General features: G+C 38.0%; 3 protein-coding genes across 4 annotated transcripts in view; 2 read left to right on the top strand and 1 right to left on the bottom strand.

The window, feature by feature from the left end:
• SNW1 (SNW domain containing 1) overlaps window positions 1–18608 on the top strand; it is a 35223-nt gene extending 16615 nt beyond the window's left edge. For both annotated transcript variants that reach the window (XM_072623688.1, XM_072623687.1), the window contains exons 4-14: window positions 1590–1685; window positions 1775–1881; window positions 3546–3650; window positions 3763–3832; window positions 4754–4819; window positions 10193–10309; window positions 11963–12104; window positions 13493–13589; window positions 16096–16213; window positions 17616–17779; window positions 17876–18608. In XM_072623688.1, coding sequence (XP_072479789.1) covers window positions 1590–1685; window positions 1775–1881; window positions 3546–3650; window positions 3763–3832; window positions 4754–4819; window positions 10193–10309; window positions 11963–12104; window positions 13493–13589; window positions 16096–16213; window positions 17616–17779; window positions 17876–18074 — 1281 coding nt within the window. In that variant the 3' untranslated portion in view covers window positions 18075–18608. The remainder of the gene's footprint in view (window positions 1–1589; window positions 1686–1774; window positions 1882–3545; window positions 3651–3762; window positions 3833–4753; window positions 4820–10192; window positions 10310–11962; window positions 12105–13492; window positions 13590–16095; window positions 16214–17615; window positions 17780–17875) is intronic.
• SLIRP (SRA stem-loop interacting RNA binding protein) lies at window positions 18605–24513 on the bottom strand. The gene is made up of 4 exons (XM_072623691.1): window positions 24365–24513; window positions 20217–20275; window positions 19073–19180; window positions 18605–18720 (listed from the first exon to the last, which is right to left on the bottom strand). Exons 1-4 carry the CDS (start codon window positions 24450–24452, stop codon window positions 18688–18690), a joined length of 288 nt encoding a protein of 95 aa, XP_072479792.1. The 5' UTR covers window positions 24453–24513; the 3' UTR covers window positions 18605–18687.
• Window positions 24514–24580: 67 nt separating this feature from the next.
• ALKBH1 (alkB homolog 1, histone H2A dioxygenase) overlaps window positions 24581–27285 on the top strand; it is a 40649-nt gene continuing 37944 nt past the window's right edge. The window contains exon 1 of the mRNA XM_072623689.1: window positions 24581–24745. Coding sequence (XP_072479790.1) covers window positions 24581–24745 — 165 coding nt within the window. The remainder of the gene's footprint in view (window positions 24746–27285) is intronic.

Raw genomic sequence — 27285 nt, 5'->3', positions numbered from 1 at the left:
AGAGTTAATGTTGAGGATCAGCAAAAGAGAACAAGATAGATGCATAGAGGAGTGAGTGGGTTGCAGCCAGTGAATTGCCAAGAAGCAGCATAAAGGATATCAAAGAGATTCATGAGAGGGTGGGAAAATGTATATTGCTTACAGATAGAGAATGGGGATAATTAATTGTCCCTGTATTCAGAAAATACACTTTGAACTTTCTGGATAGAAGTTTTTTTTTAATTTAGAAAGGCATGGACAAGAGTTGCATGGGATGGTCAAACATGGGTAGACTATAGTCTCCATCTTTGAAAAGAGTACCTGATGAGACCATAGATCCATTAAACATTCTTAAGGAATTCCAAAAAACAAAGTGCAATTACTGATAATAGAACTTCAGTGCAAATAACTTCACATCATTCATCCTTGGGAAAAGTGAGCTCAAGCTTAAAGCAATTTCTGTAAAGTCATTTGACCTACTCTGTCTACTTTTAAATGAGCATGATTGATGGGTAGTTGATCCCTTATTTATCAAAGCCTTGCATAGGGTTAATCCAGGATTGGTGGGACCTCGTCAATTGATGAAGCAAGATTGGCTGACTACAAACTTTGGCATGGATTTCTATTTCTATGTTTTAAAGCCATTCAAATCAAAAGGTCACAACCAAGTCAGTTTCATCTATAGTGCTCCTTCACCTAAGTCAGAAAAGAATATACATAAAAGGAAGAACAGAGCCATATGTTTATGGCTTCATGTTTGTCTAGGTGGAAGGAGTAAGCCACCAGTGCTGGTTCCTGTATCTGTCAACTACTGCAGGACCTTGCTCCAAGCTTCTTGCCTGCTTTAGGTGGGAGTATGCCTCCTTCCTTGTCATTCAAGTCCACAGCAATTCCTTCTGTTTACTGGACAGCAGGCAAGGAAACAGGCAAAATTATTTTTGCCATGAAATTTTGATAACTTCTAATAGTTAAGACTTCATTTATGATTTTCATTACAAAGAAGACCCCCATCTGTTATTATATGCAAAAGAAGTTGCTTCAAGACTTCTGAAAGAGATAATAGGTACAAGAATGTATTTACAACAGATATACTTTTTTTTTTTAAGTTTTGAATGTGGACAACATAAGATGACAGGTAGTATATAAATATATGTAGGATTAATTTTATGTTGAATGGAATTGAATTTTGAAAGTTATTTGCTGGCTTGACTTAAGATCTACTGAGCTTATAACCAGTAATTATTGCTGGATATAATTTGCATGATTAATTTCAGGACCTTATAAGTCTTTGAAGATCTGTTAGTTATCACTAACAAGGATGAGTGATGTGTAATGGGTTTCTTTGGGACTATTTATTTTGGAGCCAAATTGATTAAGTGGTCTTGAATAACTTTAATGCACAGAGTCAAGGAAAAGCTACTGACATATCAGAAAGCAGTTTATGTAAATATTTTAAAATTTTCCTTTTTTTTCTTTTAATCTAATAAAAACAGAGTGTCCTAAATTTACTTCTATACAGGAGAGGACACATTCTTTTCTAAAATAATTTAATGAGTTTGCTGCCTTTTTCTTTACTCTTTCTCATTCTAGTTATTTTTAACCCATTTTAGGTCATTTATAGCAAGTACACTGACCTGGTTCCCAAAGAAGTTATGAATGCAGATGACCCAGACCTGCAAAGACCTGATGAAGAAGCCATCAAAGAGGTACAAATTTATATACATGAGTATTTTAAAAAAAAAATTTTATACCTTGTTGATTATCAAGCCACTAAAAGTCATGTTTTTGATTTCAGATTACAGAAAAGACACGGGTAGCCCTAGAGAAATCTGTATCTCAGAAGGTTGCTGCTGCTATGCCAGTTCGAGCTGCAGATAAACTAGCTCCAGCTCAGTATATTCGGTATGAATCAAATGAATGGTTTTTGTCTCAAAGTTTTAATATCATAAGCCTCAGTGATATGGGTGATCTTATTCAGGATTTCTTCCCTAAAAGATCTAGTTGTCCTACTTAGTCAAAATGGGCAAAAAATTATTCATAATTAGTGCCTTAAAGTGCATTGACTCTTTACGAATGCCATTTTTAAGTGATAGTAATTGCTATTTGACCAATAGCATTTAGGATGTTTTTCAGACTATTTTTGTGTAAGAAATTAATCCTGCAATATGTAAATCAACTCAGATATTTTTGTCCAGAAACTTCTCTCATTAAAAAATGCATCTTTTAAGTGTTTCTTAATTATATGTTTAGTGTTATGGTTAACCAAGTTTTTCTTGGCAAGACAAGACATAGAGCTCTCGAAAGAAAATTTAGCATTAGCAAGGACACTATTATTTAACTTCTGTGCTGTAACCAAAAGTTTAAGACAAGTAACTGAGTCTTGTACTGGGAATCTTGTAGAATTTTTCCTCCCTTAAAATGTAGATTCATTGCAGGTATCTTTTTTTAGTTTGTTATCTATGACACTAAGGATTGTGCCTCTTTACCCCATGACAAGAAATTGCATGATTGGAGGTATGATAGAAAAACAAAGGGACATATAGTTGTTTCTACCTTTTTTTCCCTTTAGTCCTCTTACCAATGCTGCCATAGTCTAAACCTGAATTAGTATTCTCAGTGTCATCTTAGACTTCTCATCCTCATTCACTCTCTATAGAGCCAGTTAGTTGTACCATCTCGTCGTTTTTCCCTTCACACAAATCTGTGTTTTCACTCACAACTCCTCACTAGTTCAGGTGCTTATCATTTCTTTTTCTTTGTTTGTAAATAGTATTTTATTTTTCCAATTGTATGTAAAGATAGTTTTCGGCATTCATTTTTTATCAGATTTTGATTTCCATATTTTTCCCCCTCCCACCTCCTCTCCCCAAGATGGCCAGCAATCACTTCTTGCCCAAACTATTGCAGTAGCCTTGTAGTTGGCGTCCCTGCCTCATCTGTGTTTACACAGCTGTCAAAGTGATTTTTACTGAAAAAGAGGTCTTAACTATATCCCTCCCCTCAATAAACCCCAGAGTTGCCTGTTGCTTTCAGGATTAGATAGAAGACCCTTTTTAACCTGGTCCTTTACTACATTTCTAGTCTTCTTTTACTTACTTCTTTGTGTGTTCCGATCCAGACATACTATCCTATTTGCTATTCCTCTAACACTTCATCTTCTGTCTTCATGCATTTGCACTGGCCTTCATGCCTGGAATGGTTTCCTTCCTTCCCTTTGCCTCTTAGAATCCCAGGCTTCCTTCAAGACTCAGCTCAAATTCCATCTTCTGCAGGAAGTCTTTTTGTTAGCTAGTTACCTTCATCTACTTTGTATTTATCTATACATGTTTTCTCTCCTCATTAGATTGTAAGCTCCTTGGGGACAGGGACTGTTTTTCCCTTTCTTTGTATATCCTATCCCCTAGCATAGTGCTTTGGAACACAATAAGCGTGTTGATTGATTATGTTAACTGTTAACATAATTTGTATTCTAATATCAATGGGAAATGAAAAATTACCGCAGTAAAGACTATCTCACTATTGAAAACTGAACAAGCTACATGTTTAATTTCAATGGCATTCTTCAGATACACACCATCTCAGCAAGGAGTAGCTTTCAATTCTGGAGCTAAGCAAAGAGTTATTCGGATGGTGGAAATGCAGAAAGATCCGATGGAACCTCCAAGATTCAAGTAAGTGCTTTATTTGAGGGAATGAACTATTAGAACCATTTTTTGTTCATTCTGAAAGAGAATTTATAGGAGAAATATCATTCACTGATTATAATTTTGTTTCATCTCTTAGAATTAATAAGAAAATTCCTCGTGGACCTCCTTCTCCTCCTGCACCTGTCATGCATTCTCCTAGCCGAAAGGTACTAGTCATTACATTCTCAAGTCCTTTACTCTTGATCTGTGGCTGTGAAACTCAAGATAAGGGTAATATCCCAGAGCCTCTATTTCTTCATTTGTAAAATGGAAAGGATACTTTCACTATCTGCCTTCACTAATGCTGTCTCAAAAGGCCCTGAGAACATCACTCTTATATCACAGTACACAGACGATAAATTATATGATCATAGCAATGACCCTGAGTCATCAAGAAAACATTGTTATTGTTTTCTATTTAAGAAATTAGGGAAATGTGTGATAGATTTTAAAAAGATTTCCAGCTCAGATTTTTAAAAATTGTTGCTTAAAAAGGATAACTCTCAGCTATCTTGAAAATTCAGCTATCTAGAAGGATTAAATCTTGATAAGTTCCAGATAACTGAGGTTTTATGGTATTTTAACTCTCCTGGAAGAATGGATTTGTATCTGAAAGAAATCATTCCCTGCTACTTAGTATTGACACTTTTTAAATTAATACTAGTGTTATAAATGCTGAAAAAATTTGGGGGGTTCTTTTCTGTGTTTGGGGGTAGCCTTGCATTTGTTTAAAAATTTTCTGGGAATACATTTTTTAAAAAAGTATCGATACTTTTTTGTATCACGTTGAATTACAAAAGAAAAAGAGACAAACCAACATAGATATCAACTATTTGACAATATATACAGTTTTCCATGCCCATGGTCTCGCACCTCTACAATGCAGAAAGGGATATTCATTTTCTCAGTTCTTTTCTAGGACCAACCTTGGTCATTTTACAACAGTATTGCTTTTTACAAAAATCAAATATGCACTTTCATATTGTTTATCAGTGAAGTTCTTTGAGGAGAAAATCATATGCAGATTTTTTTAGGTAGACTTTAAATCTAAAAATGTCTTGTACTTTTTTACTTCTTCCTCATCTCAGATGACCGTGAAAGAGCAGCAAGAGTGGAAAATTCCGCCTTGTATTTCAAACTGGAAAAATGCAAAGGTAATTAAGCTGTCATAAAATCAGTCTCTTAATATTATGTCCTACTGGGGAATTTCATGAAAGACTTTCAGCCTGAATAGCATTAGTTTAAACCTCAAGAACTCACTTAGCTGTCCATTTTCAGAATGGAACACACCATTTATACAGTTTGATTTCTTTAAACAGTGTAATGGAAATGTCAAGGTATCAGACTGAGCACCATATTGAATATATTAGCCAGTTTCTGAGAGTAAAAGCACACAGAAAAGGGTTATTGAGAATTAATTTTTATATCCAAAAAAAGCTTGTGTCATGGGGATCAGACTCAGATATCAACTCTGGGATTTTTTTTCCTACAGAAGAAATCAGAATAAAGGTACTACAGTAGGACAGAGGGGCATGTTTCTTTGGCTATATTGTGTCTGTATTTCTTCATGAGATTCATTATTTGTTCATGCTACTATATCTTAGATGTTACTAAACAAATTTTTGCCCTATATATATTTTACTAATTAGCAGAGCTCCCAACGGTCCTAAGAAAGACTAAGAAATTTATTCCATGTTATTCTGTCATCATTATTTTCCTAAAATTGGATTTCATGATTTTATTAAGATTTATCAGTTGTAAGGATCCCTAATGACCTCAGGTTGAGGAGAAACATTTTCTTAACTATGTATATTTGTTACAAGAATTTTGCCTTTTCTTCTTCATTCACGGGGGATGGGAGATGAAAGGGAGAGAAAATAGATATTTAATTTTATTTTTTAAAAACATGGATAAATGCGTGTTGAGTAGAGCCAAGATGGCAGGGTAAAGGCAGGGTTTTCCCTGAGGTCTCCCCCAAACCCCTGCAAATACCTTTAAGAAATGATTCTAAAGAATCTCTAAAGAGCAGAACCCACAAAAAAACTGAGTTAAAACAATTTCCAGCCTAAGACAACTAATAAGGTCTGCAGGAAATGCCTGTAGCACCAGGTGAGAGAGGACCATAGTCTAGCACTGGTAGGCTAGGCCCCAGCAAACCTGAAGTAGGCCTTGGGGCAACTGAATCAGTAGCAGCAGTAGCGGTTTCCAAAACTCTCAGCCCAGACGCTCGAGAGACAACTTAGAAGATCGGTAGGAAAGGTCTGTCACACCTGGGTGAGAGTGGAGTACAGTTCAGCACAGGCTGCACCCACATAGCCCTGGCCCCAGCAAACCAGAAGCAGGCTCTGGGAGTGACTGCATCAGCAGCAGGACTTTTTCCAGAGCTCTTAGCCCACAAACAGTAAGGGGGTCAAACAGCTAGTCAGAAGGAAATTATAGAGGTCTCTGTGCTAGCTCGGAGGCAGGACTCTGTTGCTTTGCCCATACTTGGATCTAGGTAGTGGAGGAGCACTAGCACAGCAGAGCTTGCCACTACAGTGAAGGGGGTAACTCTTGTTACAGTTCCTGGGCATAAAAGAGCACTTGTGATCATTCACAGACCAGACCACAGGCCAGGAGAGCAGTAAACACCTCTTCTTAGATCATACCACCTTGGAAGATCTGAAAAGTTAGGTCTCTTGAAGTATCTCTGAAAACAACTGCACAAAACTCCTGAAACTTGAGACAGTATGTCCTTTACTTTGGAATTAGAGCCCTACTTTAACAGTTAAAAGTCAAGTAATAGGCTGGGAAAATGAGAAAACAACAAAAAAAAATTCTGACTACAAAAAGTTACTATGGTGACAAGGAAGATTAAAACACACATTCAGAACATGACAACAAAAATCAAAGCTCCTACATCCAAAGCCTCCAAGAAAATTATGAATTGGTCTCAGGCCACGGAAGAGCTCAAAAAGGATTTTGAAAATCAAGTAAGAGAAGTAGAGCAAAAATTGGGAAAAGAAATGAGAATGATGCAAGAAAATCATGAAAAACAAGTCAGTAGCTTGGTAAAGGAGACCCCCCAAAAATACTGAAGAAAATAAAATAACACCTTAAAAAACAGACTAGGGCAAATGGTAAAAGAGGTCCAAAAAACCAGTAAGGAGAAGAATGCTATAAAAAGCAGAATTGGCCAAATGGAAAAGGAGGTCCAAAAACTCAAAGAAGAAAATAATTCCTTAAAAATCAGAATGGAGGAAATGGCAGTTAATGACTTTATGAGAAATCATGAAACAAAACAAAACCAAAAGCATGAGAAAATAGAAGACTGTAAAATATCTCATTGGAAAAACAACTGACCTGGAAAACATATCTAGGATAGAGAATTTAAAAATTATTGGACTACCTGAAAGCCATGATCAAAAAAAAGAGTCTATACATCATCTTTCAAGAAATTATAAAGGAAAATTAAAGCTATCTATAATCATATGAAAAAATGCTCTAAATCACTATTGGTTAGAGAGATGCAAATCAAAACAACTCTGAGGTACCACATCACACCTATAAGATTGGCAAACATGACAGAACAAGAAAATGATAAATGCTGGAGAGGATGTGGGAAAGTTGGAACACTAATTCATTGTTGGTGGAGCTGCGAGCGCATCCAACCATTCTGGAGAGCAATTTGGAACTATGCCCAAAGGGCTACAAAAATGTGCATACCCTTTGACCCAGCAATATCGCTACTAGGACTATATCCCCAAGAGATCATAAAAATGGGAAAGGGTCCCACATGTACAAAAATATTTATAGCAGCACTCTATGTAGTTGCCAAAAACTGGAAGTCAAGGGGATGTCCATCAATTGGGGAATGGCTGAATAAATTATGGTATATGAATGTAATGGAGTACTATTGTGCCATAAGAAATGATGAACAAGAAGACTTCAGAGAGGTCTGGAAGGACTTATATGACCTGATGCTGAGTGAAAGGAGCAGAACCAGGAGAACTTTATGCACAGCAACAACCACAGTGTGTGAGAGTTTTTTCTGGTAGACTTAGATTTTTGTAATAACACAAGAACTTCTTACCAAAAAAAAAAAAAAAATCCCAATGGAGGATCTCAAGGCAAAATGCCTGCCACACTCAGAGAGAGAAATATGGAAGTCACTCACATATTGTAGCAGATCATGTTTGTATATGTGTATGTGTTTGTGTATCATGTTCTGATTTGTTATACGATTTCTTTCATTTATCTTAGTCTGACTACATAGCATGACTATAGTGAAAATATACTCAATAGGAAAGTATATGTAGAATCTATACAGAATTGTATGCAGTCGTGGGGAGGGAGGGGGGTAGTGGGGAGTAGGTGGGGAGGGATAAAATCGCAATTGTATGGCAGTGATTGTTAAACGTTACAAAATAAAAAAAAAAAATTATAAAGGAAAACTGCCCTGATATTCTAGAACCAGAGGGTAAAATAGAGATCATCTCCTGAAAGAGATCCCAAAATGAAAAACTCCCAGGAGTATTATACCCAAATTCCAGATCTCCCAGGTCAAGGAGAAAATATTGCAAGTAGCCAAAAAGAAACAATTCAGGTTTCCTGGAGCCACAGAATAACACAAGATACAGCAGCTTCAACATTAAAGGATCAGAGGGCCTAGAAAATGATATTCTGGAGGGCCAAGGAGCTGGGATTACAACTAAGAATCCCCTCCCCCTAAAAAACCAGTATAATTCTTCAGGGAGAAAAATGGGCATTCAATGAAATAGAGGACTTTCAAACATTCTTGATGAAAAGACCTGAGCTGAACAGAAAAATTGACTTTCAGATGCAAGACTCAAGAGAAGCATAAAAAGGGAAACAGGAAAGGGAAATCATAAGGGACTTAATAAGGTTAAACTGTTTACGTTGCTCTAGGGGAAGATGATATTTGTAACTCATAAAACTTTTCTCATTATTAGAAATACATAGGTATGTACATATGTACATATATATATATATATATATATATATATATATATGGACAGAGGGCACAGGTGAATTGAATATGAAGGATATGTTTTGCATGAGTACACATATATAACCTTTATCTAATTGCTTGCCTTCTCATTGGGGGAAGGGAAGAAGGGAGAGAATTTGGAACTCAGAGTTTTAAAAATGAATGTTAAAAATTGTTTTTGCATGAAACTGGGGAAAAAATATTCAAAAAGAAAAATAAATGCTTGTTGATTTGAAAAAAACCCAACAAAATAGTAAAATCTTCTAGAAGTCATTACTCATGAACATAGACATTAATGGTACAAAATAAGCTCACCCAACTATCTCTTAGAATAAATGGAATTTCTTGCTTTATGCTCCAGTTTTTCTTCTAAATTAAGGATTTTTTTACAACTCAAAGTTTAATAAAGTAATGCAATTTGATTTAGGAAAGTAATGACAGAATAATGGGGGTAAATTTCTTAGTCTTTCTTAGGACCCCTGGGAGCTCAGCCAAGTAGTGTATGTGTATGTATATATATATATGGCATAAATTATTTAGCAAAGTCTAGGATGTATTAGCATGAACAAATTATGAAGTTCATGAGACAGTATGGCCACTCATTATACCTGAAGAAATATGCCACTCTCTTTTATGTAGTACCTTTAGCCTGATTTCCTTTTGAATAGTTTAAAATAGTCCTATGATATGGAAAAATAAAGCCAATCCATGTTGTATGAAATTTAAATTGTATTTCTTAAGTTGTTGAAATGAGATACATATTTGAAAACACCACATCTTAAGCTATCTTGTTTAACCGTGGCTATTTTTGATTTAATAGGAATCATGATGATATAATGATAAGAATTTGGTACTTAGCACAATGGGTTTTAGGGTTTTTTTTAGCTAGGTCTCCCTATCTTACCCAGTTTAGAAATGCAGTGGTCACTCATAGACTACTGATCAGCTGTGGAGCTTTAATCAGCTCCAATGCCAGCCTAGGTTCCTTTACCCCTCCTTAAGCATCCTAGTAGACCCCTACTCCCAGGACTTCTCATATTGGTGCCAGATTTAGTGTGGATATTCAGTTGGCTTAATCCTACTGCAGGTCAGAATTTTCAGGTTCATGTGATCCACTAGCCTTGCCTCTTCCCATAGTGGTTGTAGGCATGCACCATCATGCCTGGCATGCATGGTAAGTACTATTTGATAATGGTTGTTTGTTCCATCTTTGGGTGAGTGGTGTGATTAGTGCTTAAGGGGAAGTCTTTTGGCCCCTTGATTTTAACTGTTGTTCCCAGAATGTTGGAGTTACTTTCTAGAACTAGTGAGATTAGGCTAAGGCAGGTACATAGTGCTTACTAAGAGTCATGCCACAAACCAGCTTAAAACAGGTGCTCTTAGGGGAAAAGAGGTATGTTTAAAATACTAAAACATGAGAAAGCTATGAGATGATTATAAGAAAAATGGACTGTACCCAGAGAATGGTAAGAAATTTATGTTTATTTTAAAACAGCATAAAAATGTCTCTCACATAAATGCTTGTCTTTCATACCAGGGCTATACTATTCCATTAGACAAACGTCTGGCTGCTGATGGGAGAGGACTGCAGACAGTCCACATAAATGAAAACTTCGCCAAACTTGCTGAAGCTCTCTACATTGCTGACAGAAAGGTTCATCTCTTAGCTTCATTTTTTTTTTTCTGAGGCTCTGGTATTTCTCATTTTTCAGCTTCCGTGTTCTCTAATAACTAAATTCACCTGCACCATTGAATACTTAGTGAGACAGTCAAGGAATCAGTGGTACTCTACAAAATATTATGTGTCCTAGTTGCCTACTGCTATCATGTTTCTCTACTTACTACTTTCCAGAGTTAGTGCACAGTCATTCTCTCAGTATAGCAGAAGAAATTGAGATACCAATTTAACACTCTACTCTGAAAAGATTGCCACCCCCTTTTCTACCTTTTCATCTGTTTTACTAAACTTATGTAGTCCAAAGCTTTTAAATTTGGTTTGTTTTTTAAAAATTGTTTAAAAGCCATAGTTTTGTTATGAATTAGAAATAATGTTATCTTTGATTTATTATTGTTGTTTTTGTCTTTATCTTTGGTCTCCTGTATTTCTTGGTGAAAATTTTAAGATTGCATATTTCTCTCTTCAAGTACTTTTAAGAAAGCAAGGTTAACTTTCATACCACATAGTGGATATTTTTATTTTTATTTTTTTTACAATGTAATTGACTGCTTGGGAGCTTTAGTTTCTGTGTGCCATGAGAATCAATTTAGGAAAAATCCTTATCAATCCAAATTCTATAAAGAAATAACTGCCATTTATTGTCCCCTATTTTACAAATTAAAAAAAAAGATCAGAGAGGTGAAGTGACTTATCTAAGGTCATACAGCTAGTATATAATAAAGCTTAGTCTCAAACCCAAGTTCTTCTAACTCTATCCTATGCTCTTTCTACTAATTTAGGCCTTCCTGACTTTATATAACCTTGCAATTCATTGAATCATGGCAGTAATACTTATATCAGGTACTAAAAAAAAATAAGTGAATTGAGTTCCACAGAAAATGAAATTAAGTGGTATCAGCTATTAGCTTCAAGCCTTGAAGATAGTATATCATATGTACAGTCTTTAGAAAAGGACATCTCAGTAAGAATATTGAGTAAACAAGATGAGGATTGTGCCTATATACAGATTTTCATAGTAGATGTTATGTAGTTCCCAATCTCCAATACTGTGGTCATGTTGTACTTGAACACATAAATATACCATAAATTAGACCCAGGAATTTTGATTTTGGATTCTTCTTGTAAAAATGCAAGGGTACACATTGGTTTGTTGAGTCGTGCTCCTGGGTTTTATGGTTGTCAGAGTGAAGTAGAGCCCTAAGTTTGCTAACTCTTTTTGTGTTAGCTTGTCTTCTTAAGAGTCAGTTTAGTATGTGCAATGAATAGCATGCTGAGATTGGAACCAAATGATCAAGATTTATAGGATCATAGATGTAGAGCTTGAAGGGACCTTAGAGACAATTATGTCCAATTCTCTCATTTTGGGAATGAGGAAACTGAGGGTCAGAGTAATCGAGTCACTAGCTCAAGGTCTAAAAGTATCTAAAAGTAAGATTTGAACTTAGGTCTTCACAAGGCCGACTCTGTCCACAACACTGAGCTGATGTTGAGCAGTCACATAATTGCTAATGGCTTTAGTGTCTTAAGGCTTAGAATGAGGTTGGACTAGATAGATCTCCAAGGTATCTTTTTAGCTGTATGTGTATTATTCTCATTAATAGTAAACCATAATCATTTGCACTGGTATAGGCTCGTGAGGCAGTGGAAATGCGGGCTCAAGTGGAGAGAAAGATGGCCCAAAAGGAAAAGGAAAAACACGAAGAGAAGCTTCGAGAAATGGCCCAGAAAGCTCGAGAGAGAAGAGCTGGAATCAAGACTCACGTAGAAAAAGGTTTGTCAGCCTCATGTTTAAGGAAAGGGTGTGTGGCAGAATTAATATGAAAGTAGCAGTAATTAACCATTAACAAAAGGGGCCTTATTCTTAGAATTACTTCCTGGGCCATACTTAAAAGTACATCAGGAAGAATAGTTAGCAAATTCCCAAATTGTGTTTATGTTTTCACATAAACTTCCTAAAAGTCATTATTTAAGAAACTTTTTGTCTTTATTACACTTCTTCAGTATATTAAGAATTTGTGATCACATTAATGTAGGTCTTTCTTCCATCAGTGCAGATGGCAATCTTCTCATCATGGGCAATTCTTGACAATGTCCTTTAGATAAATCACCTAACATTCCCTCTCCTAAATTGTATGGTACCCTTTTCAATAACAAAACCAACAGAATTCGTATGATTATCTCAATAGATCCAGAAAAAGCTTTTGACATTCCTATTAAAAACACTAGAGACTATAGGAATAAATAGAGCTTTCCCTAAAATGACAGTTTCTAAAACTATCAGTAAGCTTTATCTGTAATGGGAATAAGCTAGAAGCCTTCCCAGTAAGATCAGGGGCGAAGCAAGGATGCCCATTATCACCACTATTATTCAATATGTTACTAGAAATGTTAGTTGTAGCAATAAGAGAAGAAACAGAAATTGAAGGAATTAAAATAGACAATGAGGAAATGAGACTTATCATTCTTTGCAGATGGTATGATGGTATATTTAGTGAATCAACAAAAAAACTTCTTGAAATAATTTTTACAACTTTTGGAAAGTTGTAGAATTAAAAAAAATTGTGTGGTTACCAATCAAACAGGGCTTCTTAAACTCTTTCCATTCTTGACCCACAGTTTAAGAAGCACTGCATTAGAACGCTAGGGCCAGCCCACCTTTTCTCATTTTACACTTTCTTGATGATATATCACTTATGGTACTTCTTGAGTCAGTCATCATTTGGATAAGTGCTGGAGCCTTCTTGTTTTCCATCATTGTCCTTTGGGGTCTTCATAACATTTTTATATTTCTACAACAATATTTCTATGTAGAGATAAACCTGTTAGCAACCATTTAGTAAAGGCAGTTATGAAGGCAAAAGGTTTTTTGTTTAATAGCACCATTTTTTAAACAAAAAAGTATTAGTGTAACCTAATTCATTCATGAGTTATGTTTATTCTCTGCCTAGACGTTAGTTTTCATATATCATTGTACTTAATGTTTAAAGATGTAACATTGAACTAATTTAGTTTTTATCTGGGTGAGCAAATATGACTAACAGACTAATAATACAGGATTAATTCAGGGGCTAATAGAATTCTTGCTTAAAGCCATAAATTCTTCATATTTTTTGAATGTTACTGGGTATAGTACAGTAACGAATCAACTTCTCTCTACAGAGGACGGGGAGGCTCGGGAACGAGACGAAATAAGACATGATAGACGTAAAGAGAGACAACATGATAGGAATCTTTCCAGAGCAGCTCCTGATAAGAGGTAAGTCTGGAAAAATAAAGTTAAAATTCTTTTTTCATACACTGCAGGCAACTTTTTCCTTTCAACATTGATAAAAAACCACTCTCTGATTTCACGTAATCAAGCATTTTGGAATATTTCCCATGTACAATAAATATAGAGGTTTGAACTGCATAAATAATGGTACCACTTTTGTTTCAGTAATGCTTTAGATTTCTGAAGCATTTTCACATAATCTCATTTGATGTCTCTATATAGGGATATCTAATCCTTAATTTCAGGGAACTTATATTCTAATGAAGGATACATCACATAGATTTAGAGGTATAGATATACAAGAGAGTTCACTACAAGTTGCTTGAGGAGAAGAGGGCATTTAGAGGATCAGAACAGATTTCCTTGCTACAGTGAACACTCAGTTAAAGTTGGTTGAGATTGTAGTATATCCAGTCAACACAGTAGTGTGGCTAATTCCAGCTCCATTCAGCAGCCTGTGAGTAGAAGCAGATGTCTATGCTGGGAGTAATCCAAGGCTAGATTTCCCTCTATGTAACTGAAGTGGAGTAAAGGAGCAGGTCATGGGATTTGAGATTGAAGAATTGGAAGGTTAGAGAGCTTAAGGGAAAATCAGCATGTCTGTTGAATTCCCTAGTATAAGTGCAGCAGAGAGCCAGTAATTCAGGTGCTGAAGGGAGAAGGGAATGGAAGAGGAAGGAGCAAATAGTACAAATATCATGAAGCCACAATCAGGATAACACAAAATTTAGCAGTTTCTACATTAAAGGATTGGAGGACTTGGAATATTGCTATTCTAGAGGGCAGAGGATCTAGGATTTAGAACCAAGAATCACCTATCCAGCAAAACTGAGATAAAATATGAAAAATCTGATACTCAAATACAGGACTTAAGAGAAGCATAGAAAGGTAAACAGGAAATTCATAAAGTTAAACTGTTTACATTCATACATGAGGAAAGGATACTTGTAACTTCTTAGGAGTATGCATAGATAGAGGACATGAGTGTAAGGTGAATATGATGGGATGATATCTAAAAATAAAATTAAAGGATGAGAAAGTGGAGTGTGCTGAGAGAAGGGGGAAGGGAGAGGTAGAATGGGGTAAATTATCTCCCATAAAAGAGGCAGGGAAGAGCTTTTACAGTAGAGGAGGGGAAGAAGTAGGAGGAGTGTTTGAATCTTTACTCACTGGAATTGGCTTAAAGAGGGAATAACATACTTACTCAGTTTGGTATAGAAATTTACATTACCCTACAGGAAAGGAAGAGGGACAAAGGATTGGGGGGGGTCACAGCTGACAGAAGCGAGGAGGATTGGAGGAGGTGGTACTCAGAGGCAAAACACTTGAGGATGGACAAGGTGAAAGGAGAGAATAAGATAAATGGAAAAAGGATGGAGGAGAATACACTAACAATAACTGAAAAAAATTTACAGCATTTCTATGATAAAGGCCTCATTTCTCAGATTTATAGAGAACTGAGTCAAGTTTATAAAAACGCAGGAGTATGAATGCAGATCTGAGTATACTTTTAAAAACTTTTTCTTCTGTATTTTGGGGGGTGAAGTTTGTTTGGTCTGTTTTCTTTTACAGCATGACCAATATGGTTATATTTTGTATGACTACACGTATAAATTTTATCAAATTGCGTGCCTTCTCAATGAGGGGGGAAAAGGTAGGAAAGAATATGGAAGTCAAAAATGTTAAAAAATGAATGTTGAAAATTGTTTTTACATATATTTAGGAAAAAAATATTAAATAAAAGAATGTTTTACATCTTAGTTAGAAGGTAATGTGACTCTTAACAGCCTAAGTTTTATAAATTCTGAAAATGGCATTGTGGATTAAATGTGAGCTCTAAGCACTCATAATAAATTCACTGTATGCTGATTTTTTTTTTTAGTGAAGTTGAGTGAAAATCACTATCTACAGAAACATTGTGTGATTTGAACTTTTAGTGAACTTTTGAGTTATCCCAGTTTTCATTAAGTTCAAAACCCAAAACAGCACTAATAATGCAGTCATTGGCATGTTTTGGTTTTTTTTTTTTTAACATTCTGGTAAGAGGAGAATTAATAGTTTTGGCCACATTAAAGAACTAATTTGGAATTCTTTTAAGAGGTTCAAGTAGTAAACCAAATCTGCACTACATCGATCCTGCAGCAAACTTAGTTCTCTGGTCCAAGAATATAGAATGCATTCCACAGCAGTTATTTCCCAGCATGCACTACAGGCTGATTATTTGCATTCAAGAATTGCATTTCAGACCCCTGTTCTCTTGGTATTAGTTTGAGTTATCAAGAAGGGCAAACTGTAAAACCTTACCTTCTCTAATGATTATGTATTTGAAATGCTATAAGGCTTACCAGCCTGATTACCTAATATCAGAGAATGTGTTCACAAGGCATGAACATTCATTACTAACTGGTTGTTCTTAAACTGAAATACTCAATTTGTTGATGTAATAAATGTTTATGAAGTTGAGTGCATAACTGATAATATTTTAATGCAGGTCAAAACTGCAGAGAAATGAGAATCGAGATATCAGTGAAGTCATTGCTCTTGGTGTGCCCAATCCTCGGACTTCCAATGAAGTTCAGTATGACCAGAGACTATTTAGCCAGCCTAAGGTATTTGAGTTTGCGGGGAAAGGGGGTGGGGGCTGGGGTGAGGTTTAGTACCTCTAGCAAAGCATCATGTGTTTCCACACATGTATGTAATTTTGTTAACATCACAGATTGGATTATGGCATGCATTGGGTGGGGAATCATAATGCTTATTTCTCCTAATAAGCGATTGTGTAGGATTCTTAGTAGTTCTAGGAGATTAGAACAAGAGAGCAGAAAATGAAGTTTACTAGTTCCTTTTGAAAACCCAGTCCCTGATTTTTTATTTCTAAAATGAAGACAGATGTCTATAGAGGTATATCCAAGATATTTTCTCAAAAATGCTGTGTTAGCTTGTTAGCACATTTTTACATGCAAGGTTAGAATTAGGACTAAGCAAGCATAGGACTGAGAGGCAATCTTGTGCAATGGAGAGGATATGACACCTGGAATTGGGGGAGAAGAATGTGTGTTAAACTGCCATCTCAAGCACTTATTTGTGTGGCCAAGAACTTAGACAATTTTTCTAAGCTTTATTTTCTTTATTTTTTGAAATGAAGAGGTGGAACTAGGTACATCTAATTTACTTGGCATTGATAATTGTTCTAAGTAAGTTAATTTTCCAGATTAAAGCTTGCTTCCTAAATAAGCACTGAAAGTTAAAAGCACAACTCTTTAAATGATAGATCTTGTTTCAAATGTATTTCATTTTTCCTTGCCTTATTACACTAATCATTTGTAGGCCACAGGATTTAGAGCTAAAGGAATATGAAAAGTAATAGTTTAGGGCCAGAACTTCCCAATCTCAGAACTTCCCAAATCCAGTGCTCTTTCCTTTACATCACATTATATCAATTTAATCTTTTCTTTTTAATTCAGAGTTCATCATATGAACATTTATTGTACTGTCATAATAGATTCATACTTTGGTCATCTGCCTTGAGTTTTATGGTCTAGAATTAGCTCTTCCATGGTAGATCTGGAAATAACCTCAGACATTATCCAGTCGAATCTTCTTTTATAAAGGAGGACCTAAGGCCTGAGGTTAAAGGATTTATACAGGGTAACACAGGCAGGATTTGAACCCAGGACTCCAGTCACTGTTACTTTGCTGCTTAATTCATCTCTTCCTTTTGTAGCTCTTCCCAGCAGTTATATCATACTGCTATCAATTAAATGGTCTGTTTTCCAGGTTCTGATTTTGTTGTTTTTAATTACTGTTGACTTAGAAACTTAAAAGTGGATAATCTTATTTTACAAACTATCCTAAGTTCTAGGTAAGGACCTGAGAAGAATTCACATGGGTACCTATTTTCCTCAAAGCCTTTTTTACTACGTATTTGTGGAAGGAAAGTACCTATTTGATTTAAACTTTTCTAGATGCTTCATGGATTTTTCTTTAGTCTTAGCATTCATTCTTTTACAGGGTATGGACAGTGGTTTTGCTGATGGAGAAGATGAAATTTATAATGTTTATGATCAACCATGGAGAAGTGGCAAAGACATGGCCCAAAATATCTACAGACCCAGTAAAAATCTGGACAAAGACATGTATGGTGATGACCTAGAGGCCCGAATAAAGACTAACAGGTACTATAATAGCACTATTCAATTCCACCATTTAAAATAGTTGTTCAGAGTAGTAAAAAATTATGACAACTTATGGTCCATTTAATTTTGTCCTAGATTTGTTCCCGATAAAGAGTTCTCTGGCTCAGATCGTAGGCAGAGAGGCCGAGATGGACCAGTTCAATTTGAGGAAGATCCCTTTGGTCTGGACAAGTTTTTGGAAGAAGCCAAACAGCATGGAGGATCTAAAAGACCCTCAGATAGCAGCCGCCCGAAGGAACATGAACATGAAGGCAAGAAGAGGAGGAAGGAGTGAGTAGGGTAGCCTCTCAAAGAGAATGAACTGTTATCCTTAACTCTAATGACAGTCGTCATTGAGGAATTCTGTGTAAATGGTCAGGATGAAAACCAAATCTGGGATTGTAGATCCCACTACTTTTTATTACTAGGGCTGGGGGAAAGGGAAGTGTACTTTAAACTATCTGTTTATTTTTAAAGGGGGTGGGCCATATTCTCAGTGTAAGGTTTTTGCTTCCCCTTCTCAGTCAGCCCATCTTTCCCTACCCATTAGCATTGACAGAAGCTCCATACTCCCCAGTATGCCAAATTAAGACTTATTATACCTTTAGTGACATTAGCTTTGAGGGATTAACATTTCATAGTAGAACCATCTTTGTACATAACCATGCTGAGTAGTTGGGGGAGGTCTCTACATAATGGAGCTGTCCACCACTCGTTGAATGTTTGCCCCCATTTTTTGTGTGTGTGTGTGTCTTATTTTAATTTGGAATGGGAGAGTCAGTTTCTGTGTGGTGCAGCTGTTTTAAATAAAACATTTAGATAAACTTGCCATAGTGTAACATTTTTATTTTACAATTCATCAATACATTTATGCTAATTCAGATCAGCTCCTTCTGCTCCTTCTTATCTCAACGTCTATATTTTTGGCGCTGAACATGGACCTGAAAAAGATGCAGATTAGTGCTGCTTAGGGAAAGTACGTTAAAGTTGAAATAACTTCTCTAGAATTGCTTAAGTTAAGGGGCTGACTCCATAAATACAGAAAGCAAAACAATAATCACAATGTGGTTCTTGTGCTTCTCTGGAATAAAGTTCATCCAGTAAAAATAACATTTATGTTGTGTCACGTTAGTGACACTGTTGAATACACCTACCCATATTTGGTTAATCAGGTCTGCAATACTTTACTAAAATCTGTGTGGCTCCGTGTTACTAACAATATTTTGTAGAGAAGCAAGAAATCTGACTTCTATATTAACATTACCATTAATGACAAAAAAGAAGTGATCTTACTTTGACTCCATCAATGAAATGATTTTCTTGCTGTAATGTTCTTTGAAGTTCTTCTTCTGAAGAAAATCCAATCCAACAACAACCTTTATGAAAGCCCGTTTCTTTTTCCTAAAAAGTCAAGATAAGGAACAAAGTTAGTTTGAGCTTAAATTAATGTCATATAATTTGGTTATATTTAGAATATGCCTACTGATTAGACCAACACCAAACTCTTATCTTTCCATGCTAGTGTAATAGTCCATAATGTTACATATTCCCTAGTACACTCTTATTTGATCAGGTCTGTTAAACTCAAGGTTTTCTTTGATTCTAGATAGCCACAAATTTCTGAAAAGTTCTAAACTCAAGCCACACTTAACAGTCAAGGTAAATCAACATGTGCTGTCTATAAAAATATATTCAGCTATCTATAGTAAAAAAATATATTAGTACGACCTCATTTATCTGGCTCTTGTTTATTATCCACACCTGGTTTATGCTGGCCATTTTGTATTTAAGGACTTCACTACACCCCATCAAAAAAAAGGCTCTCTCTTGACACACACAAACCTCATCTTGAAATGGAGATACTGGAAGGGACATGGCAGCTGTTTTCAAGCACTGCCTTACAAACTATGTTGGTATGTAGGTCTCAATCTCTCAGGTCCCTTGCAGTTCTAAATCCATAATCCTCTAAATACAAGTATAAAAGTAATTTAATGTCTCCTGAAAGTATAAAATGAATGTTTGAAGCTGGGAAAAGCAACATGATTAATCTGGGTAAGATTTCCTTGTGCCTTCTTTAAAAAAAAAAAAAAGTCTCAGACCCCATAACCTAAAAAATTATCAGGACCTGAGTGAAATCCTGATTTGGGGGCTCTAAAAGGGGGAAATAAAGCAGTAGGAAATCAGTGTTTAGTTGATTCCAACATACTACTTATATCTTAAACTTTTTCAGTGGTTCATAATTTTACTAGAATAAGCACTATTACAACTACAGGCTTGTGCTCTAGAGCTAAAGCACATAATTATAAATTAAAGCTTCTTGGATAATCATCTGATTTTATCAATAGACCTTTTGGGTAGATTTATGTCATTACAAACTAATTGTTTATGGATAACCAATCTGTTTTGGTAAAGAATCAAGAAAATAGTTGACACTCACAAATGGCAGGAAACATCTTCGTACAGTACCAAACTGACTAAAGTACTCTTTGACCTCATCTGTGGAAAGAAAAAAAAAAGCATATAGACCAGTTATTAATTTTTAAATTTTCCATCACAGAATTTTATAACTGGAAAGAATTTTAACCATAACCTAGCCCAGGGTGTTATTTCTTGACGGAACTACTTTTCATTTCCTTGAAGACCTTGATGGCCCCCTGTAGGAATAAGATAAAATAAAATCCAGTAGGGTTTAGGGTGTCTGGGTTTCATTCCATGGCAAATCACCTGTAGGTGTGGTTATACATAGATGCTGTCCATCTGCAACAAAGCTATTAACCTCCCCCGGTTGTTCAAAATTATTGCAGGCTCTTACCCCAACTAACTTTTTAGCTTTATCTGAAAATCTGCCCTCTTCTCACCCCCCTTTTCTTTATTTCCTATTCTTCTCTCTAATTGGAATATTGATCCTGTCTTTTCAGGCTACATCTGGACTATTTCAGACCTGCACACTTAGCAGTCAGTAGGGGCCAGAATTAAAATAAGCTAAACTTCTTCAGGCCACAGATAGTTTTTTTTTTTGCAGCTCATGATTAAACTATTTTGCAAATAAACCTTATAAAAAAAGGGAAATTTCCATTAATATCAATTAACTACACTTATTACTTAAGATTTTTATTTATCATGAAATGGCTCCTCTCAGACTAGAGACAGACTGGTGATGGTTGGTTGCCACAGCCACAGCTCACATGACAAACAGGAGAGAGTGCACAGCAGCAACCCAAGAGGGGCAGAGTAGTGACTAGTGGAATTCAGATTAAGCAGAGCACAGACAAAACACTTTGTACATCTTTTCCTTTCACATCCTCTACATCTTTCGCTGGCATCCAGAAATCTTTTGGCTGCCCACAAGTCATATGTTGTGCAGGCGTGCTTTGTTTAGTTAGGGGCACTAGTTTAAAGGATACTGATAAACTGGAGAATATCTAGAGGATGGCAACCAAAATGTGAAGGGTCTTGACCACCTAAGTCACATCACATAAGGGTCACTGTGTAATGGTGAGACTGGAAGGGAACATGACAGCTGTCTTCAAGTCCTACCATACAAAACAAGCCATACCATAAAAAACATGTACATAGGCTGTATTGTACATAAGTTCCTATGCTGTTTTTCCCTATTAGACTAACTCAAGAGCAAGTACTGCTTTTTGCCTTTCTTTATATCCCCAAAGATTAGCACATAGTAGGCCCTTAATAAATGTTGACTGCCATTTGAGCTATTTTGTTTGGTTCCTGGGCAAAAGCAGAAGCAAAAGTTTCTAAGCTATGGGTAGAGTTTAAGTATTATGGAAGGGGAAACTCCTAACATAATTAGAAGTATCCACAAGTGAAGTAGGCTGTCCTTTACAAATGAATGACCATTGCTAGGAATGACATGGGGGTGGGGGTGACTCCCTATATGAATAAGAGGTTGGAGTATAAAGCCTCAGTCGTTCCCAACTCAAGATTCTGTGATTCCACTTGCTGAAATTTTAGGCATACTTTAAGACCCTGCTCAATTCTACCACTTCCATAAATCCTCCCCTAACCACCCCAGCTCAAAGTGATCTGCCTCTTCTGCACTTAGTTGGCATTATTTTTATAGATACATATCACATAATTTACCTTCAATGATCTGAGCTTCTGTTCTGTTAGAGTTAAGAGTCAGAAGACCTATGTTTGAATTCTAGAATTTATAGTATTTGACCTTGGATAAGCCCCAATGCCATTTTTCTCTTTTAAAATGAGCTCTGGACAAATAATATCTCTAAGGTCATCTTCTTGTTCTTTGTAAATGAAAATGCATTTTATTTGGTGTGATGGCAATCAAATTAAGATCTTTTGCTGTTTTTATTTTACTAAAAGTGCCTTGGACTGAATAACATGATCTTCCCCACCCATTGATGAAGCTTGATTGGGGGAGTTGTTTTGTAGAGGGTCCCAAGTACCTTTTGTTTTTTCTATAGAAGCACTGGGTCAGAGGATTATGCCCTCAGGCTCAGAAAAGTGTATAAATACACTTTTACAAATATACTTTTATATATTTGTATATTTTTTAAATATACAAATACACAGGGTGAGGTTTTACTTTAAGGCTTACTGACCAGAAGTGTTTGTTTGGTCACAAGAGGACTCTAGAGAAGCCATCATGGAGCCCTGCTCCCCCCTCAAGCTTTGAAAAACCCAGATGTTACCTCCTCTGTTAAAGATGTATGTATGTTAATGGTCAGACATTTTGGAAGCATGTCGGTTGACTTTTGATTTCTCTCTTTTCTCTGAAGTTCAGGGTGCTGACTTTCCCCCTAAACTAAGTGAATAATACATGTCCTTGATTAAAGTGAGTGTTAACCCCTCAAAGGTTACCTTTCCTTTTACAAAAGCAGATTAAAGAAGCTGTGGTAGGAGGCCCCGCCCCCCCCCCCCCCATGTTGAGGGTGCTTACTGATACAGATGTTTACGTCCAGAATTTTAAAATAAAAAGCACAACAAGACCAACCCCAACTCTCCCTCAGCCAGGCCAAGTCAAGATTAAATTGTGGGGTACCACCTAAAGCCCCTGGGAGAATTGAGCAGATGATCTCAATCTCAGCCCCTAGTGCTGACTTGGTGGAACTGAAGGCAAGGTGAGTTGTGGAGAGGAAATTTTACTACTCGCACATTTGGGGCACAAAAGTTTCTGGTTGCTCCCAGACCAGTGTGCAGGATTGATGGTGCCACCTTGGAGGAACTGAGATCTTACAGGTCCCCAGAGTATACCCTACTCTTGACAAAGGACCCAAAAGTCAAGTAACTGGTTGGAAAAGTGCCCAAAAAAGGGAAAAAAAAATAAGACTATAGAAGGTTACTTTCTTGGTGAACAGGTATCTCCTCCCATCCTTTCAGATGAGGAAGAACAATGCTTACCATCAGGGAAAGATGTAAAAGTCAAGGCTTCTGTATCCCAAACATCCAAAATAAATATTCAATAATCTCAGGTCATGGAAGAGCTCAAAAAGGATTTGGAAAATCAAGTAAGAGAGGTGGAGGAAAAATTGGGAAGAGAAATGAGATGCAAGAAAATCACAGCGAATCAACAGCTTGCTAAAGGAGACCCAAGAATATGCTGAAGAAAAATTGTGGAGCAGCATGGCAGTGGAAAGAATGCCAGGTCTGGGATCGGGAAGACCAAATGAAAACCTGGCCTGAGACAATCACTAGCTGTGTGTCCCTGGGCAAGTCACTGGAACTGTTTGCCTCAGTTTTCTTAGCTAAGCACCTATCTGGCAGGTTCTTTTGAGGATCTAATGATGCATTTGTAAAGATCCTAGCACTGTGCCTGGCACAGTTAGGCCCTATGTAAATGTCAGCTGCTGTTATTATCACTATTATTCTTACTCAGCCTCTTGTTTCTGGTCCTGGGCACATCCTTCTTCATCCTGAGCAGGGCTGAGTCCCTAGTGGTCAGGATGGGGATTTCAGCCCCAGAACTTGGACCCAGCAAAAAAAATGTTAGGTCTTTATTTGCATTACCCTCTGGAGGACACTCAGCATGCCCTTCCCAAGGTTCAACGGCCTGTCAGGGCGTCCATGGCACACCTCAAACGGACCCTGCTCTTAAGGAGCTGCCCCAAGCCCTGGCGGGTGCATCCACCAGGCAGACCACCAGGCCTCCGGCAGCCGGGGTGGGGTGGAGGGGAACCGGGGAGGTTCGGCAGCGGGGGCACGACGGCCCAGGTCCTCCTCCGCCTGCCAGCCTAAACCTGTCGATTGTCCTGGCCCATATTCCGTCCCCAGGCCCTTTCCTTGGCGCTTGCGGTTCCTCGCTAGCCGCAGGTCACTAGGTGGCGCCGGGGACATCAAGTGCGGCACTTGTAGTCCTGAGTTCAAATCCCGGTGCCCGCTAGCTGTGGGACTCCCGGGGCCTGGGTGTCCCTATGCAATGGGAAGACAGCACCTACCGCCCCAAGGGCTGCCAGGATAAAAAGGGACGTCCGCAGGACGCTTGGAAAACGAGAGCGCAGTGTCACTGCCAGCCCTCAGGGGTGGCCAAGGCGCTGGAGCGAGATCGGATCCCCACGCTTCCCCGGCCCCAAAAGCCTCCCGCGCCACCCATCCCCCCCAGCTACTCACTGGCGGCTGCCGTCCAGGGAATGCGGTTCACGAAAACCGTGGCCAAATACCGCACCGCGGGGGAACGCCACGGCACCCGGGCCGCCATGCGGGAAGCCAGCAACTCGCGGACTCAGAAAGCAGGGGCCACGGGCGCGCAGCGCGCCAAGGTGAGGACGCCGCCGCTCCGGAAGTCGCGACAGCGATGTCCTTCCGGGTCAGGAGCGCTTCCGGGGAATGATGGGAACGATGGGGAAGATGGCGGCGCTGGTCGCGGAGCCGGGAGAGGACGCTTTTCGGAAACTCTTCCGTTTCTACCGGCAAAGCCGGCCCGGGACCGCAGATCTGGGAGAAGTGATCGACTTCACCCAGGCTTCCCCCGCGCGGGACAGCGGCCACAAGGTACGGAGAGAAGGGGGCTGGGGCCCGCAGCCTGTCCTCGGGCCTCGTCTTGCCGGCTTTTCTTCTCACATTCGCTCGGGGGCCCGCCCCTCGCGACCTCTCCTAGGCTGCGGCCGCCCGGGCTGTTGTAAGGGACTGGTGCCCAGAAACGTGCCGGGGTCGGCGTCGGCTCTCCGTCCATCCGCGGCGCTGATCGCCACCCTTTCATTCCTCCTTGTCCCGGCCCCGTCTTGCCTCTCATATAGGCGCTTCATAAATGTGGTTGACTTGACGCCCTGGGCGCCCAGGACTTCAAAAAGTGGTTATGTCAATTACTCGGTTACTTCCCGAACACGTGAGGCCTCTGTCCACACCTGGTGGTGCTGAACGGCTTGGTCAAGAACACTCCCCTCCTGGCCTGTGTCACCACCGTGAGTGGGGGAGGCGTGGAGGTCTTCAAAGTCATTAAGCTGGAAGGGACCTCGAAAGGTCATCTCCAGCAGCACAACTCAAGACCAGAGGGTTGAGATCCCTTGCCCAAGGCTGCGTAGGTCATGCATGGAAGAGCTGTGATTTGAACCCCCATCTGATTAAATCCAACCTCCCTTTTGAGGGGATTTATATGTTTATTTTAAAACCGGATCTCCTTGGGCTGCTCTCTGATCATTAGGCTGAATCTCTTCCCGTTGAAGAGATTACAATCCAGTGTTTAACGCAGTGTCTGGTACCTCGTGGGCACTTAGTAAATGTGTATTGAATTGAATTGATCATCACAGTTTTGACCTGCTCTGTTTTCAGCTCTGGATGACTCTTAGGCAGTTTGGTTCTTCTGTCTCCCCCTCTGCTTTCCCACTTCCACAGAGCTCACCACACTAAATTTAGTGCTGATATCTGTCAAAGTCCCCCAGCCCCAGCTGCGGCTGGAATTACAAGTCTGGCCTGCCTTTCTGATTTCTCTTATTAATGCCTTCTGGAGTCATAGACAAGGTCCCTGGACCTGTAAAGGCCACTGATTTCACCTTGAATGGACGATATTACGTTTCCTTGTCTTTTTAGTTCAGTGTAAAAACTATCTAACAAAAGGTTCTGATCAGATCATTCCTCTACTCAGTGAACTCTGATGGCTTTTTCTTGGCCCTAGGATAACTTCTAACAAAAGTTCACAATTTCTTATATGGCCTTTGTTTTTTGTATATTAAAATATTTGTGTTTGATGAAGATTTCATTTCACAATAAAATTGAAAACTTAAAAAACAAATTAAATTCTTGACCGTGGAATGGAATCCAAGGTTCCCCACCACACACACATCAAAGATTCTGTAGATATTTGAGACCTAGACAACATATTTGCAAGGTGGGTCTTGGCATCTACTGATATTTTAGTGTCTGTTTGAAGCCACTTTCTAAATTTCAAAGATAAATCATGGTTATGTTTAACATATACAATAACTTTTTTTATTAATCTAGAACTCAGCTCTTCAGAGATCTAGTTTGGAACCAGAAATTAAACACAAAACTTATCTCAGCAGCCACAGTAGGTGTCACAGAAGTTTATGCACCAAATTTTATGTGCTTTGCTCACTTAAAGTCCATTTACTTGGTGTTTTTTTTAAAATGCAGTTCTTTTTTTGTCATTGTAGTGCTATTGATTCATTTTATTTTTTAATTTAAAATTTAATTTCCATTTCCAAATTCTCTCCCTGCCTTCAGCCCTTTCCCCACCCATTGAGAAGGCACAAATGATACATATGAAGTCATGTAAAACATTCCCACATTAGACATTTTCTTTAATTTTAAATTTTTATATGCAGTTTGTATAAGCTATAAACAAATTGATGTAATGGAACAAACAGCAGACTTAGATGATTTACATTTGAGACCTAGCTACGCAGTGTTTGTTTAAACTTAGGGAAGTCTATTAACCAGTCTTAACTTTATTTTCCTCATCTCTAAAATGGGGATAATGCTTATACTACCTATCCTACTGATTTTTTCTAAGTTTCCTAAATCTCTCCATCATTATGAGCTATCATTATTATGTTTTGAGGGTTTTCTTAGCACAGACACTGGAATGGTTTGCCTTTTGCTTCTCCAGTTCATTTTACAGATAAGAAAACTGAGGCAAATAGGGTAAGTGAGTTGCGCAGTTTCACAAAACTAGTACAAGTCTCTGAGGCCAGATTTGAATTCATCTTCCTGACTCCAGTGCCAACACTCTATCCACTGCTCCACCTAGCTACCCTTCTAGTATAACCCCATAGCCAGTTAAAAGTGATAAACCTGAATTAAGGACACTATATTGAAACATACTGAAAGCCACAAGAAGTGACAGACTAACAAAACAGAGGAAGAAATAGAAACTAAAAAGCAGGAATAATTTAATAAGTACAGCAGTCTGGGACCATTTAGTATATATATGGGTAAGCAACCCTTACACATTTCAATTTGACATGAGTCCTCTCCTGTCCCTATAGTAATAAGATCCGTAATATTTTTTTTAAAAAGACTATCTTCCTTTGTTTCATCCCTTGATGGCTTCAGAATTGTGTTGCTTCTAGCAT

The sequence above is a fragment of the Notamacropus eugenii genome, chromosome 7, assembly GCF_028372415.1.
Source record: "Notamacropus eugenii isolate mMacEug1 chromosome 7, mMacEug1.pri_v2, whole genome shotgun sequence".
Classification (NCBI taxonomy): Eukaryota; Metazoa; Chordata; class Mammalia; order Diprotodontia; family Macropodidae; genus Notamacropus; species Notamacropus eugenii.
The sequence above is the reverse complement of the archived record's forward strand: the minus strand, read 5'-3'. Positions and strand labels throughout refer to the sequence as shown.

Bases quoted from the DNA above. Each gene is read 5' to 3' on its own strand.
- SLIRP (XM_072623691.1), bottom strand. From the start codon at position 24,452: ATGGCGGCCCGGGTGCCGTGGCGTTCCCCCGCGGTGCGGTATTTGGCC. The intron at 19,181-20,216 runs GTGAGTGTCAAC...TTGACTTTTTAG, and splicing joins GAAGATGTTTCCTGCCATTT to GAAAAAGAAACGGGCTTTCA. The intron at 18,721-19,072 runs GTAAGATCACTT...CATCTTTTTCAG, and splicing joins ATTTCATTGATGGAGTCAAA to GTCCATGTTCAGCGCCAAAA.